The following is a 17,315-nucleotide window of genomic DNA, read 5'->3' as shown; positions in this document are numbered from 1 at the left end:
TAATGCCTTTGTATTGCTCCATGGTGCAACTGCACCTTGAATACTGTGTGCAATCCTGGTCACCGCATCTCAAAAAAGATATAGAGGGGCATTTTCGACCAGGGACGCCCATCTCTAAGGGCGCCCATCTCCGAGGCTGGCGCCATGAAGGGGCAGGGCCGACCATCTTTCGTTTTGATAATACAGTTGGGGCTGGCTAAATGTCAGAGATGGCCGTGTTTGAGATGGCCGGCCTCGGTTTTCGCCGATAATGGAAACCGAGGCCAGCCACCTCAAACCTGGCCAAATCCAAGACATTTGGTCATGGGAGGAGCCAACATTTGTAGTGCACTGGTCCCCCTGACATGCCAGGACACCAACCGGGCACCCTAGGGGGCACTTCTAAAAATTAAAAAAAAAAATTTTAAATAGCTCCCAGGTGCATAGCTCCCTTACCTTGGATGCTGAGCCCCCCAAGTCCCCCCCAAAACCCACTCCCCACAACTCTACACCATTATCATAGCCCTTATGGTGAAGAGGGGCACCTACATGTGGGTACAGTGGGTTTTGGGGGGGAGGGTTGGAGGGCTCCCATTTACCATCACAAGTGTAACAGGTGGGGGGGGGGGGATGGGCCTGGGTCCACCTGCCTGAACTGCACTGCACCCACTAAAAACTGCTCCAGGGACCTGCATACTGCTGTCAGGGAGCTGGGTATGACATTTGAGGCTGGCATAGATACTGGCAAAAAATGTTTTTTATTTTATTTTTTTTTTGGGTGGGAGGGAGTTGGTGACCACTGGGGGAGTAAGGGGAGGTCATCCCCGATTCTCTCTGGTGGTCATCTGGTCATTTGGGGCACCTTTTTGAGGCTTGGTCGTGAAAAAAAAGGGACCAAGTAAAGTCGGCCAAATGCTCATCAGGGACGGCTTTCTTTTTTCCATTATTGGGCGAAGTCGGCCATCTCTTAAGCACGCCCCCGTCCTGCCTTCTGTACCCTGCCGACACACCCCCTTGAAGTTTGGCCGGCTCCACGACGGACTGCAGTTGAGGCCGGCCAAAATCGACTTTCGATTATGCCGATTTCGCTGGCCTTGAGAGATGGCCGGCCATCTCCCGATTTGTGTCAGAAGATGGCCGGCCTTTTCTTTCTAAAATAAGCTGGACAGTGGAATTAGAAAAGGTACAGAGAAAGTTGACAAAAATGATAAAGGGGATGGTACAACTTCCCTATGAGGAAAGGCTGAAGTGGCTAGTGCTCTTCAGCTTGGAGAAAAGACAGCTAAGGGGAAATATAATAGAGGAATATAAAATAATGAGTGGAGTGGAATGGGTAGACGTGAATTGCTTGTTTACTCTTTCCAAAAATACTAGGACTAGGGGGGCATGCAATGGAGCTACAAAGTAGTAACTTTGAAACAAATCAGAGAAAATATCTCTTCATTCAACATGTAATTAAACTCTGGAATTCATTGCCAGAGAATGTGGTAAAAGCAGTTAGCTTAGCAGGGTTTAAAAAGGTTTGGATATCTCCCGAAATGAAAAGTCCATAAGCCATATTAAGATGGACTTGGGAAAATCTACTGCTTATTTCTAGGAAAAGCAGCATAAAATGTACTGTTTTAGGATCTTGCCAGGTATTTGTGACCTGGATTGGCAATGCTTATGTTCTTTTGATGAAATATTACACCCACCAGACAGGACTTAAAGATCTGGGGTTTCTATAAACCATAAAATTCTACTGCTGTGTCACCCTCTAATCAGCTAGCCAACTCTCCATGTTTCTCACCTAACCCACCCCATCCTCTTCCTGTGCAACTGTCATTGGAATGCTTTTTGTTTCACTTATATATTCTGATATTTGTCAACATTTGCTTATTTCTGATCTGAAGAAGAAGGGTTACCTTTGAAAGCTAATCGAAAAATGTATTTATTTATTTGTGACATTTATATCCCACATTATCCCAAAAGTCTTGAGTTCAATGTGGCTTACAATATAGATTGAATGGATATAGACTGAACAATTGGTGTCCTGGCATGTCAGGGGGACCAGTAAACTACAAATGTTGGCTCCTCCCACATCCAAATGGCTTGCATTTGGATGTTTTTAACATGGACGTCTTTGATTTCGAAAATCGACGAAAGTCAAAGACGTCCATGCCTAAGGACGTCCAAATCCAAGGACGTCCTTGGTATTTTCGAAATGAAAGATGGACGTCCATCTTTTTTCGAAAATATGGTTTTCCCTGCCCCCCGGATTTGGACGTTTTACAAAGACGTCCAAATCCCAACTTGGACGTTTCTTTCAAAAATACCCCTCCACGTTACCTTTATAAATTTGGATATCTCACATAGGCTTCTTGTTCTAAAAACCAGCCCTAAATAGAAAAAATATGTGGAGGCCTTAGAGTTCTGTTCCTGAAAGGAATTGCAGAGACCACTAGTGATTCTATTCTATTATTTTATGTTGAATTTTACTTACCCTCACAGCATCTGGAACAAGAATTAGAAAAGATTCAAAGAAGAGCAACCAAGATGATAAAGGGGATAGAACTTCTCTCATATGAAGAAAGGCTAAAGATGTTAGGGCTCTTCAGCTTGGAAAAGAGACAGCTGGGGGGGGGGGGGGGATATCATTAAGGTCTACAAAATCCTGAGTGGTGTAGAATGGATAAATGCGTATCGATTTTTTACTTTTTCAAAAAGTACAAAGACTAGGGGACACTCAATGAAGTTACTTGTAAATTCTTTTAAAACAAATAGAAGGAAATATTTTTTCACTCAATGAATAGTTAAGCTCTGAAGGAAAAGTATATAGTCTACTATTGAGATAGACATGAGGAAGACACTGCTTGCCCTTGGATTTGTAGCATGGAATGTTGCTACTGTCTGGGTTTCTGTCAGGTACTTCTGACTTGGATTGGCCACTGCTGATACTGGACTAGATGGCCCATTGGTCTGAGCCAGTATGGGTATTCTTATGTTCCCTATCTGTGATTGACACAGGTAGGAGGAGACATCTTTGGGGGGGAATTATAGCTGATGTAAATACCAAGCCCGGTTTGCATTTCATGTCTTTGGCTCCAAATTCCTGGTCATTGCATCTCAACCATAAGAGGAAGAGGCTTGGCTCTTACCTCCATATCTGATGCTCATCCAAGGGATGAAGTCGCTGTCTAACACAGCCACTGCAGCTGAACCACTGCAGCTGGAGAAATAAGGAGTGGTTGCATTTATCAGAGCCTTAAGGTTGCTGCATTTGTATCCAAGAGGAGCAACAGAAAAAGGATCAAGCCTGAAGGAACAGAAGGAGACTGCAGGAAAGTTCCAGCAAATGTACAAGGAAAAAGGATAATATGATAAAAGGCTCAGATAGCCTTACTTAACTGAAAGAGACTTACAGAGAAATTATTCCTCTTGAGGAGAGGCCCAGAGGGAGGACAGTTGTATTTAGTTTAGGACTTTTTCCAAGAACACTTGATAAAGGGGAAAACATTGCTAAGGGAAAAAGCTGCTAAGATACTGTCAGTATTACAATGTTTTCCTACCTTGACTATGCCTATAAATAGCTGCTTTAAGCATTGCCCAACTTGCCTGACATATCCATGTTTAAGTAAAGCTATGGTTGAGAACTGCAGCCTCTAACCTAGACTGACCTATTGGATGAAAGGAGAGTGCTATGGGAGTGGATTAATGTGCTAATCTGTCTCCTGGCTCATGTTGGTCCCAGGTCTGACCACTCTACAAACTCTAAGATATACTAAAAGTAACCTGCCTAATGCTCACCAGGCAAAACAGGGTTATTTTAATTTAATTTCTTTAATAGTTTGATATACTACATAAGGGGCCCTTTTACCAAACTGCGCTAAAAAGTGGGGTTTTTTGCGCTGTGACCACTTTTAGCACAGTGGTAAAATGACCATATTTCCATGTTTCATTAATGGCCATGCGCTAACCCCATGGTAATCAGGCAGCATGTGGCAATGTGCCCACGCTACCCGATTAGCACAGGTCATGCCTACTCTCCGCTCATGTGCCCACACTACCCGATTAGCACAGGACATGCCTACTCTGTGCTCGTAGTCACACTTCCCATGCTGAAAAATAAAAAAAATATTTAGCACGTGATTAGTACACGCTGATGGGCACACTACCACGGCAGTGCTTTTTACCACGCATTAGGCACGTGGCAGTGTCTACTGCACCTTAGTAAAAGGGCCCAAAATGTACAAGCATTAGGCCGTGTACAATAAATACAAAGAAAGTCTTGGAAAGGGAAATACAATATTTAAAGGAAATGAATGGAGCAAATTAGAGTGCTAGAAAGAAGTGAAAGATGGGGAGGAGTGGGGAGAAAAGTGCTAAATTGATGGGAAAGGCCTATTACTTTAGGGAGAGGTGAAAAAGCCAGGCTTTGAGGTGAGATGAACTTCTTGAGTAATGGTTCCATCTGTATGTGTTCTGACAAAGAGTTGCATAAGGGCCTAAATATCCAAATGCAGTGGCACGAATACTATTTAGCTATTGGTGGCACATCCAGGAGACATGCGTGAGCAAAACAGAGGGACTTGACAGAGGTATAGGGTATAACAAGGGAGATGAGCTTAGAGATTTTTTCAGGTGGGACAAATAGGAGGAGTGGCCTAGTGGTTAGGGTGGTGGACTTTGGTCCTGAAGAACTGAGTTCAATTCCCACTTCAGGCCCAGGCAGCGCCTTGTGACTCTGGGCAAGTCACTTAACCCTCCATTGCCCCACGTAAGCTGCATTGAGCCTGCCATGAGTGGGAAAGTGCAGGGTACAATGTAACAAAAAAAAAAATGGCAATGTTCAACAGGTAGAGAACTTATCTGTCTACACCAAACTGGCCAAATAGTAGATATAACTTTAAATGGATGATATCCATTTAAATTTATACATGGATTTTCCAGATTTTCAGCAATTTTATATGGATAGGTAGCAATGTTCAAAATCTGCATAGCTTTAAAGGGATAGCTTATCCATTTAAAGTTATGTGGTGCTGAAAATTTACACCATAAGAATTAGAGAGACCTGATTGAAAAAGAATAAAAACCTATCCTGGTACTTATTTTATGGTGTCTTCTACTCTTTGTTTGATTACAGATTGTTTGTGGAAGTTTTGTTTTCCTGTTTTTGCTTTTTATCTATAATCTGCCTACAATCCATATGAAATTGGCAGAATAAACAAAACTGTACAAACATATACTTCCCTAAGAATGGCACCAAGATTCATGCCTAGGGTGAAGTTGGCTCCTCCTTTCTGGAATCTACCACCAACTTCTGTTTTCTAGGCCATCTCACTAACAGTGCCACAGGTGGAGTGTCACAGTTCAGGAAAGGTGAACCCCTTGGGCCCCACAGCTGAATTAGCACTACCTGGTCAACCCAAAGGTTAGCTGCGCTCCGACTAGTGGCAGAGAAGTCACCCAGGCAAGGCACAGGACACGGCTCAGTAGGTAACCAGAGTCTAGACCAACAGAAACAGAAGACATGGCTGGAACTGGAAGGCAGGGCTGGAACTGGAAGACAGGGCCGAAGCTTGAAGGCAGGGCTGGAGCTTGAAGGCAGGGCTGGAACTAGAAAACAGGACTAGAGCTTGAAGGCAGGGCAGGAAACAGGGCAGAAGCAGGACTAGACACAAGGCAAGAACAAGCTGAGGCAAGGTTGGAGCCAACAGGAACAAACAAAGACAGGGCTGGAGATAAGGATGGAACAGGCTGAAGCAAGACTGGAGACAAGGGAAGAACAGGCTGATGGAAGGCTGGAGACAAGGCAGGAACAGGCTGGGGTAAGACCGGAGACAAGGCAGGAACAGGCTGATGCATGGCTGGAGACAAGGCAGGAACAGGCTGGGGCAAGGCTGGAGACAAGGCAGGAACAGGCTGATGCAAGGCTGGAGACAAGGCAGGAACAACTGAGGCAGGGCTAGAGTGCAACACACATAATAGACACCACTAGGACACCTGTGTTGCAAAGGCAAAGCATGAGAGTCCCATGGTTCCTTATAAGTGCCCTCGCTAATGATGTCATGATATCTGGTGCCCCAGAATGAGGCTTGGAACACACTGAAAGAGGTAGTAGGAGCACCAGAATGAAGCTAGAATACTGGAACATCAGAGTGAGGACTGGATAATCTCTGGAATGAGACTTGGAGCATAGTGAAAAAGGGAAACTGGCAGCATAGGCATCAGTACAGGAGGGATGCAGTGCTGGGGAGGTGATCCATGGAAGCCACAGAACTCTCCACTGGAATGAAAGGTGAATCGGGGGCATGGCCATGGCTGTGACAGTGAGTAGGCAAATGGATTTTTCAAATGCTGTATATGTAGCTTTGTTACATCTATAACCGTTCAAAATTCTTTATATATAACTAGTAAAAAAGGCCCGTTTCCGAAACCAATGAAACGGGCGCTAGCATGTGGCTTTTTTTGTGTGTGTGTGTGTGTACGTGTCACAGAGTTATTTTGTGTGTGTGTGTGAGTGTGTGAGGGTGCGGTGTGTGTGCAGGTTGTTGATGTGTGTCTTTTTTTGTTTTGTTCTTTCCAGCGGTGGTTCTGTGCTCTCCGTGCTGCACAGATAATGAGCCATTCTGCTGTGGAATGCTCCTCCCTTATTGTCATGTAGTTTCCTCTGATTGGTCCGTCTTACGTTGCCTAGTGTTGCCTGGGAACGGTGTTGTGATGGTCCTTTGTGTTTCAGAATGTTGAGGGTGTTTTTTCTGATTGGTCCGTCATGCGAGGGCGGGGCAGAGAGACATGGTCAGTGTTGTGGCTTCACCACCATGAATCCATGAACCCTTCAGGAAGTGACTGAGTGACTTCAGAACGTTGTCTTCAGAACGTTGAGGGTGAGTTTTATTACAGTAGATATTACAGAATTGGCTGGTCTTTGCAGAATCATGTGAAATCAGGAAAGGGCAGAGAACCTCCCTCATCTGATTCCCTCATCTCCTTCTCCTTCCCACAGCCAACTAGCAAAGAGAGGAAGTAAGCAATTGCTCCTCAAACTGCATCCTCCTCCTCTATCACCAAGGACCCAATATACAATTTAAGCAATGCAGCACTGTAGTTGCCCCTTGTTGTTCAATCTATGAGTTAAGACCCTGAGTAGGAAAGGAGAAGGATACAGCTGAGGCACGATGGGAAGTGGGGGTGTAGAAATTTGCTGGAGGTAAGGGCAAGGTGCTAAGTAAATTAGATTACTGTAATGCTCTGTACCAAGGATTAATTTAGGAAGCTAAAATAGGTTACAATTTATACCAAATGCATATACAGAATTAAAGTAATCTGACCAAATTACACCATGTTTCAAAGTTTACATTGGCATATGGTTGAGACAATTCACTTCAAAATCATATTTCTGGTTTATAAATGCACATATAGGGGCCTACCCAGATATTTAAATAATTGTTTGAATGTTTCACTCCTCTCAGTTGAGTCTTTTAGATTTACCATCTTTGTCTCTGGTTCATTTGATATCAATAAGAAATAAACCTTCTGATAATTAAACTTCCTTATGAACATTGCTCTCTAAGCTTGACCTGTATATTCAGAACCAGGCCATAACCAGAAACCCACACTGAGCAGCTATTATGCTGTCTAGCTTGTCTGGATAGATATTTGGTTACCAGTGCTGAATAGAGGCAGGGTCCAGATAGAATCCAGCTCCACTTTGGCTCTGCCCCGGACCACCCTACTGGATAAGTGCCACTGAATATCAACTCAAAAGCTTTTACCTATATAGAACAATGGCTTTGGAGTCCTCTTACCATGAATCTGAAAGAACAAGTGAATTATGTGTATTCTAGAAAAAGAATTTCAGCCTGTTATTTTACACATATTCGTGAGTTGAGAATTTATGTGGTTAATTTAATTCTAAAGAACTTTAAAGGCATTTTATTCATGTATTTAATATATTAAAGTTTTTTAATTCCCCATCCTCTGCTTTAAGTGATGTACAAAAGGAAAAGGGTAAATCAATACAAAACAAAGTAAAAAATACAGATGAATACAATAATAATAAAATTTACAAGATTTTGAGAATTTAAACAAGCAAAATCCAGCATGCCATGAATTATACTTAAACATATATAAGGTAATTTTATAATGTTTTTCACACATAAGCAGTCATTTATGAGCATAAAATTACTTTTATAAAATGATGTCACACCTATAAGTGCATTTGGTGCAACTAATTGCATACTTGTAGATTAGGTATACATGGAGGGGCATTTTCAATATGATGTTAATCTGACTTTAGACGTTTTGCAAAAAACGTCCAAAATCTGAATGGGAAAGAAGTTCATTTTCAAAAAAAGAAAAACATCTATCGTTTGTTGTCAAAAATACTGTTTCTAACAAGGTTTTGTCCTTCAGACGTTTTGTTTTTTGGTCCATATTAAAAAAAAAATGTCCAAGTGAAAAATGTAGAAAATCAAGCCATTGGGATGTAGGGATGGGCCAGCATTTTTAGTAGACTGCTTTCCTAGACATCCGAGGAGATAAATGGGGCACCCTAGGGTGCACTGCAGTGGACTTCAAAAACATGCTCCCAGGTACACATCTCACCATTGCTCCCTTATCTTGTCTGCTGAGCCCCCAAAAACCCACTGTCCACAACTGTACACCACTACAATAGCCCTTATGGGTGAAGGGGGCACCTATATGTGGGTACAGTAAGTTTCTGGTGAGTTTTGGAGGGCTCACAATTTGCCCCTTAAATGTGACAGGTAGAGGGAGATATGGACCAGAGTACCCCACTCCATGGTGTATTGCCCTGTACTGACCACTACACTACTCCAAGGACCTGCATGCTGCTCTAATGGACCTGGCTCTAACATCTGAGGCTGTCATAGAGGCTGCTAAATCATATTTGTATTCACATTTGTGGGAGAGGGTCAGTGACCACTGGGGAGTATTGGGGGGGGGGGTCACCCCTGATTCCCTCCAGTGGTCATCTGGACATTTAGTGCACCCTTTTGTGCCTTATTCGTTATAAAAACAGATTTAGCTCAAAACGTCTTAGTTTTAGTCCTGGAACGTTTATTTTGTTCCATTATGGCTGGAAAACGTCCGAGTGTTAGGAACACCCAGATTCCGTCCTTAACATGCCACCTTGTGATTTGAACGCACTTCTGATGGACTTCATAGAAAAATGTCTAAAAATTGGTTTAGAAAATACCAATTTGAACGTTTTTGTGAGAAAAATGTCCAAATGCAGATTTTTGCCACTTTTTGGGCGTTTTTATCTTTTGAAAATTAGCTCATTAGTGGAGGATTTTGGGTAGAGCACAGTTAGTCACAACTCAAGTGCACAGATTAAAAAATATGTATTAAATGCATGTACTTTATGCGCTAGCATTTAGGCTGTATTCTGTTTGAAAATACATGTGAGACTGACATTCATTTGGGACATTTTGACTTTGACATTCCTATTGTGACTTGGACGCCCTTTCTAAAATGCTCCTCCACGTGTCCTTATAAAATAGGATAAAAGTAGGCACCTTCTTGCTCTAGTAACATAGGCATCCTATTCTAAAATGACCCTCATAAATTGAAAAATTTTTTAAAAAAACCCCATAAATAATCTAAAGTTAAAATTAAAGTTGCTGATGCTATTTACAATATCAAATACTGTAACTGGCTCTCCAAGCAGCTCATTTCTCCCAAGATGTACTGATACATTGCTGTCGCTTACTACTTTACAGATTCTTCCAGCAGACTCAGATATCCTATTTCCCAATGGTAACAGTAGTGACTCAGTGCATTACCTATAACATAGTTGCTCCATCAAGTGCTTTGTGAGTTGAAGTGATCATTTTAAAGGTAAGTTAAATGGACTTTTAAGATGTGTTGCAAATAAGTCGCCCTGAAGTGGTTAAAAAAATACCTTGGTTCAGCCTCATTAGCTGAAGAGTCCTGTCTGCAACTTCATAAGTACATAAGTACATAAGTACATAAGTAGTGCCATACTGGGAAAGACCAAAGGTCCATCTAGCCCAGCATCCTGTCACCGACAGTGGCCAATCCAGGTCAAGGGCACCTGGCACGCTCCCCAAACGTAAAAACATTCCAGACAAGTTATACCTAAAAATGAGGAATTTTTCCAGTCCATTTAATAGCGGTCTATGGACTTGTCCTTTAGGAATCTATCCAACCCCTTTTTAAACTCCGTCAAGCTAACCGCCCGTACCACGTTCTCCGGCAATGAATTCCAGAGTCTAATTACACGTTGGGTGAAGAAAAATTTTCTCCGATTCGTTTTAAATTTACCACACTGTAGCTTCAACTCATGCCCTCTAGTCCTAGTATTTTTGGATAGCGTGAACAGTCGCTTCACATCCACCCGATCCATTCCACTCATTATTTTATACACTTCTATCATATCTCCCCTCAGCCGTCTCTTCTCCAAGCTGAAAAGCCCTAGCCTTCTCAGCCTCTCTTCATAGGAAAGTCGTCCCATCCCCACTATCATTTTCGTCGCCCTTCGCTGTACCTTTTCCAATTCTACTATATCTTTTTTGAGATACGGAGACCAGTACTGAACACAATACTCCAGGTGCGGTCGCACCATGGAGCGATACAACGGCATTATAACATCCGCACACTTGGACTCCATACCCTTCTTAATAACACCCAACATTCTATTCGCTTTCCTAGCCGCAGCAGCACACTGAGCAGAAGGTTTCAGCGTATCATCGACGACGACACCCAGATCCCTTTCTTGATCCGTAACTCCTAACGCGGAACCTTGCAAGACGTAGCTATAATTCGGGTTCCTCTTACCCACATGCATCACTTTGCACTTGTCAACATTGAACTTCATCTGCCACTTGCACGCCCATTCTCCCAGTCTCGCAAGGTCCTCCTGTAATCGTTCACATTCCTCCTGCGACTTGACGACCCTGAATAATTTTGTGTCATCGGCGAATTTAATTACCTCACTAGTTATTCCCATCTCTAGGTCATTTATAAATACATTAAAAAGCAACGGACCCAGCACAGACCCCTGCGGGACCCCACTAACTACCCTCCTCCACTGAGAATACTGGCCACGCAATCCTACTCTCTGCTTCCTATCTTTCAACCAGTTCTTAATCCATAATAATACCCTACCTCCGATTCCATGACTCTGCAATTTCTTCAGGAGTCTTTCGTGCGGCACTTTGTCAAACGCCTTCTGAAAATCCAGATATACAATATCAACCGGCTCCCCATTGTCCACATGTTTGCTTACCCCCTCAAAAAAATGCATTAGATTGGTGAGGCAAGACTTCCCTTCACTAAATCCGTGCTGACTTTGTCTCATCAGTCCATGTTTTTGTATATGCTCTGCAATTTTATTCTTAATAATAGCCTCCACCATCTTGCCCGGCACCGACGTCAGACTCACCGGTCTATAATTTCCCGGATCTCCTCTGGAACCTTTCTTAAAAATCGGAGTAACATTGGCTACCCTCCAGTCTTCCGGTATTACACTCGATTTTAGGGACAGATTGCATATTTCTAACAGTAGCTCCGCAAGTTCATTTTTTAGTTCTATTAATACTCTGGGATGAATACCATCAGGTCCCGGTGATTTACTACTACTACTACTACTATTTAACATTTCTAGAGCGCTACAAAGCGTACGCAGCGCTGTACAAGCACAGAAGAAAGACAGTCCCTGCTCAAAGAGCTTACAATCTAATAGACAAAAAGTAAAGCATTTAAATTTAAAATATTTAAGCAGTCAAGCACAAGAGAACAGTCACAGAAGGACAGAAGATGTTGAAGGGTGGTCAGTGTGATTAGGTGTAACTCTGGTTGGAGTAGTGGGAGAAGGTGATAGAAGAATAGAAATGGGTGAGGTAAAGTAATGAGTGGGTTGATAGGGAGGTTATATAAGACATGTCACTCTAGGGGTGGGTGGGTAGAGGGGTAGGGTGGGTAGGATTAAGTCTAAAGCAGCTTGCTGAACTGACCCATTACATCCTCCAAGGTTACAGAGAATTTGTTTAGTTTCTCCGACTCCCCCGCTTCAAATATTCTTTCCAGCACCGGTGTCCCCCCCTGAACTGTTTCAAACCTGGGGAAGTCAGTGGCACGCTTCCAGTGCGCCTCCAACTGTCATGGGTTTGAAACAGTTCAGGGTGACTCTAGAGAAGATTCCTTAGCTGGCAGGGCTCTGGGAGCCCCACCAGCTACACTGATCATGTGTGCTGCCACTAGGTAGGAATGAACCAAAACTAGATGGGCCCCTCCCCACCCGGCCCCACCCATAGCTACGCCACTGCATCAGAAACATCCAGTCCAGAGATATGGGGGCCGATATTCAGACCATGGGAAGGAGGTGAACTGCCTCCTGCTGTCAACTCTGAACCCGGTTATACAATGCCAGGCCATTTCTGGTGACCGGCATTGAATATCCGGGTGTTTTTTGGCTGGTTTAAATTTAACCGGCCAAGCCAATATTCAGAACTGGCCGGTTAAGTTTAAACCAGCCAAAGATATTCCAGCTATTTCAGCAGCCTAATTTTGCCACCAAACTTAGCTGGCAATGCACCGAATATCATAACCAGCTATCCGCTAAGCACTAGCCGACAATATTCAGTAGGAGAGAGCCGGCTATTTCCTGCTGAATATTGCTGGATAGCCAGTTAAGGGCCATTTATATTTCCAACTTCAAAACGCCTGGTTTTGTCCCACAGTTACTGTAGCACATTTTATTTAGCATAAGAGAAAATAATTAAGGGCAATCTGGATCTATATTGTTTTGGTAACAATACTGTTCCATTTGCCTTTTGTAACCCACTGATGAATTATTTCTGACGTATAAGTTATTGCTGTCACTATATGCTTGAAAAGCTGAAGGAACTGAATTATTTTGTGCATGTTGAGATATAGCATTAACGTTAGTGCTCAGGTTTCCATCAGGGATATGGATAACTCTTGGAAATGCAGTGACAATCCCTGGTAAGGAATGAGCACCTACAGCACCAACCTGGTTTTCAGATTTCAGAACATCTGGATATTTTGTGGTGCTATTACTGTTATTTGTTCCACAGCATGATTTATTACAAATTCCAAAAAAGGTTAAGAACACTGGAATAAAAACAAGGCCATGAAGAGCACCAAATGATATTACAAGAAACATGATCTTGAAAAAGGTTCTGAAGATGTAACTTCCAGCTGCAGAGAGTGCAATAACTCCTAATATTGTCGAGAGAGCACCTTGCACAATTGGGTAGCCAAGAAGGTGCAATGCATCAATGACCTTTTCGTTTACACTAGATTTTTTACTTGAAACAAATGCATAGGAAATGTGGGCTGAAAAGTCCACCGAAAATCCTATACAAATGACAAGATTAATCATAGATATGGAATCTAGATTTACTCTCCAGTAAGCCATGAAACCAGAAACACCAACTATGATAGAAGCAATTGCAAACGTCACCCACAAAGAGCAGATTGGATGAGGAATTAATAAAAGGGAGATTACCAACATAACTCCAGTTGCAACTGCGACATTTTGAATAGTGTTTTCAATTATTACAACATACTGGTCAAAGAATATAAATGCTGGGTGATATATTACAATTGGAATTTTACAGGTCTTTGCTTCTTCTCTTAATTGATTTAACAAAGTCTTCTCATCAACTGCAGTCGTAACATTTATAGTCTGAATGAAGAAACGTGATGCTTCTATTTTCTGATTGTTTAGAAAAATGTCCTGTTTATACTCTGGAAAAAATGTAAATAGTCTGCTTAAATTATGAGTAAAACTATGTTCACTGTCTATAGATATATTAAACATTTTTGACAATATCTCATACGTTCTCAGCCAGGATTCTGAAAGATTTCTATCAACATAAGAATTATTTTCTAAAGACTCCAAACATTTCTCAATTTCATTGCGGACAGATGAATTCCAGTATGGTAATGGTTCTTTTACAGCAACCATCACTCTTGGGCCATATTCTGAAAAATATAAATCTTCACTATCATAAAATGGAATGACATAAGAATCATCAGTAGCTAGATTTCGAAGATCTATCCCTTCCTGCATCTGAAAACAACCATAAATACTACTAGCCACGTATCCCCCATAAAATACCACCACGAAAACCTTAGTCCATTTGTTTGTAAGAAAAGGACCATAATACTTTTTAAAGAATGCAGTCATTGGATGCTCTTCTTCTGCACCTGTTGTCCTGTTAAAAGCTCCTCCCACACAGCACATGTTATACATAGAGGAACGCTCGGGTTCAACATCTTCCTTCACTATTTTGCAAGCCAGCCAATGCCTGTTGTCTTCTTCTCGTTTGCCATTTAGAGCCAAAACAGCCCCGAAGAAGGTAATGTTGTATAAATAGCAAAATAAGATAGCAGTACCAGTGTAGATGCAAAAGGACCTAACTGATTGAAAAGAGGTCATAATTCCTATATAGAAGGCAAAAACAGTAGTCAGAGTGGTGATTGTTATAGACACTGCTGCATCTGCGTAGGTGTCAGCCATCCGGTCTTTAACTTTACTTTTTACTTTAGTCTGTTGCCAGCAGGAGATCATGATGAACATGTCATCAACTCCAACACCTAAAAAGGAGACGAGAATAACAAATTGTTTAATAGCAATCAAGGAGAGACAATGGATTGTAATGTAAGCTAAGGTAACACAGAGACAGGTACTGAAAAAACCCAAAGTGCTTATTTGTTACTAAGTGGAAGCAAGGAAGTTGTGTGAAAGACAGAAGGCAAGAGCAATCTCCAATACAAGCCTTAAATTCAGCAGAGGTTGACTGAAAATGATCTTTAGTAAATATATTTAGACTAGGACTCAACATTATTTGGTCTCCAGTGCCTTAAGGAAACATTGGTCTGATTTCAGCTCTTGATAGTCAGAACTCCTCACAAGGCCATCTGACACCTGGGATGTGATGTGTGGTAGGTGCACTCGAGAGCCAGGCTCTGCAGGAGGTAGGGCTGCTAATTTGCCCCAGGTTGATTCAATAGGCTGTGGCACCCCCCCCCCCCCCCCCGACCATATCCCCTCTCCCATGGTAGAAACCTCCCAATGCAGGAAACTCTCCAGATACAGGATCCCCCTGTGTCTATGGCAGAACCCCCCCCCCCATGTGGCCACAGCACCCCACACTATGTGGCAACCTCTCCATGAGGCCAACTTCTCCAATAGCCCCTCCCCCCTCAAAGCAGCCTCTAGCTGATCCCCTGACTCCCAACCTTAAATCTCCAACTAATCTTTATTGGGGTCCTTGGTGATTAGTGGGCTGGAAGCAATACCCACTCGCTCCTGCATGACAGTCCTGGATCACAAACTGGCTGCTGAGACCACTAAGTGGTAATATCATGGTATTACAGCAAGGGCTCAGGCTTCCATATAGGGGAAAATCACTGGGTGGATGATACTAGAAAAGCCAGGGAAGGGGTGAAAGGGGAAATGGTGTTTTTCTGGTGTTTAGCCAAGAAACACTTTTTTTTAACTGTTTTTTGCATCAAAGTGTTTATCAGTTAAAACTTAAAATCAGAAGCCTTATATAAGCCACAAACCAAATGAAGGAAGAGCTGAAGACCCTTCAGAGTAAAGCCAGCATTTGTGATGCATTTGGAAGTTGATCTGACAGACTGCTGATGTCGTTGTGCATGAAATGAGGGTCAGAATCTGCAGACATCTTACATGGAACATACTAAGCATGAACCAAGGAAAGCTGGACATGGTGATGAATCAAATAGAATGTTCACAACTCAAACTGTTGGGCATCAGTGAACTGAAATAGACTGGCATATGAGAGTATGAATCTGAGGAATAACATGGACTACAAGAGAAATTAAAGGCATGGAAGAAATAATGTTGCATAATATTTAAGAAGCTTGCAAGAAATGTAATGTAATATTGTGCTGTCAGTGAACGCTTAATTTCTATCATCCTATGAGGAACACCCTTCAACATGACTATTATTCAAGTATGAATGCCAACAACAGATGCAGATGAGAATAAAGCTGATCAGTTCTATGAACGACTACTAGCTGATTCTGAAATTGATAGAACATGTAAACAAAGTATGAAGAAGAACTGGATAGGACCTCTAGTAAACCAAGAATAACCCCAAGGTGGGGGAGGGATCCTGATTCCCCAGTCCTAGAACTGTCAATCAGTGGCCCTCAGAGAGAACATCAAGACTCCAGTAGGCTAGAGAGGAGGAAGAAGAAGGGTGGGGAAAACCTGGGTTAGAGGAAGAAGCACAGCCTATGGAGTTAGAGACTTCAAACCCACAGGCTGAGGAAGTGCCTGAGGACATGGATGTGAAAGAGGAAGTATGAGTGGTATTGGAGGAAACAATCCTAAAGCAGCAGAGGAAGACATGGACTTGGAGCTAAGTCTTTGAGCATTTTCCTTTGTCTACATGTGTCCAAGATTTTGGGGACACTTCGAGTTTTTGCTTGCAGCAGCAGTGAGTGTGAGAAAGAGAAACACTGCAGGGGAGGAGGCTGCCCAAATCTGGGACTGAAGCCAGGGCTGTAGTTCCTTTGATTTTTAAAAGTATATTGCATTTGAAATGAACTATGGACCTAACTTTGTTATGAAAGACTGATTAAACAGGACCCAAGAATAAAAGAAAATGAGAGAGGGCTGGGAGTGAAGGCCTTTTTTTTTTTTTTGGGGGGGGGGGGGGGGGGAAGGGGTTCCTCACCCCCATCTACAGGGACCCATGAAAGGGGAAGTACCCTAACATTTCCCATTGCATTGAAGTGGGCTGGTTGAGACAAAAGACACCAGTCAAGGATCTATCCTGACAGAACTTAAGGACTTTTGGTGAAAGTACTGCAGAAGGAATAAGTCTACCTTAGACAAAGCTGTGTTTGCTACTTGCATTAATATTAGGACTTTAAATTTGTTTTGAACCTCAGCACTTTCTGAACGTCAACAAGTGGATCAAGACTTTATAGGACATTCACTATGTAGGAAGTGTTCTGTTTGCAGACACTGTATATCTCTGAATAGTTTGAACATCCGGTTACCAAATTCAACTTTGTTCTAAAACATTCTACTTACTGCAATTCGACAAATGTGATATATGCAATAGTATGCTCTGAATAGCCTATTTTACATTGGAAAAATGAGAGGGATGATAAAGGCCAGAATTATAGAACTCAGAAGTACCAAGTTAACCACACAATAGATGATCTACAATTCTTTATCATTAAACAGATAAGCCTAAACTGGAGAAGAGGAGACGATGATAAACTTCTACGACATGAGGAACAACATTTCATTTTTAATCTGAGATCCGTAGAACCAGAGGGCCTGAATTCTGAATTTG

The 17,315-nt window shown here is 42.3% G+C and overlaps 1 protein-coding gene across 1 annotated transcript in view; it reads right to left on the bottom strand.

Moving 5' to 3' along the window:
* Positions 1–12,540: 12,540 nt before the first annotated feature.
* The window catches only part of LOC115460071 (patched domain-containing protein 3-like), a 31,733-nt gene continuing 26,958 nt past the window's right edge, over positions 12,541–17,315 (bottom strand). Inside the window, exon 4 of the mRNA XM_030189916.1 lies at positions 12,541–14,571. Coding sequence (XP_030045776.1) covers positions 12,725–14,571 — 1,847 coding nt within the window. The 3' untranslated portion in view covers positions 12,541–12,724. The remainder of the gene's footprint in view (positions 14,572–17,315) is intronic.

Source organism: Microcaecilia unicolor, chromosome 1 (assembly GCF_901765095.1).
Source record: "Microcaecilia unicolor chromosome 1, aMicUni1.1, whole genome shotgun sequence".
In the NCBI taxonomy this organism is placed as follows: Eukaryota; Metazoa; Chordata; class Amphibia; order Gymnophiona; family Siphonopidae; genus Microcaecilia; species Microcaecilia unicolor.
Note: the sequence above shows the minus strand (reverse complement) of the source record. Positions and strands in the feature narration are given on the sequence as shown.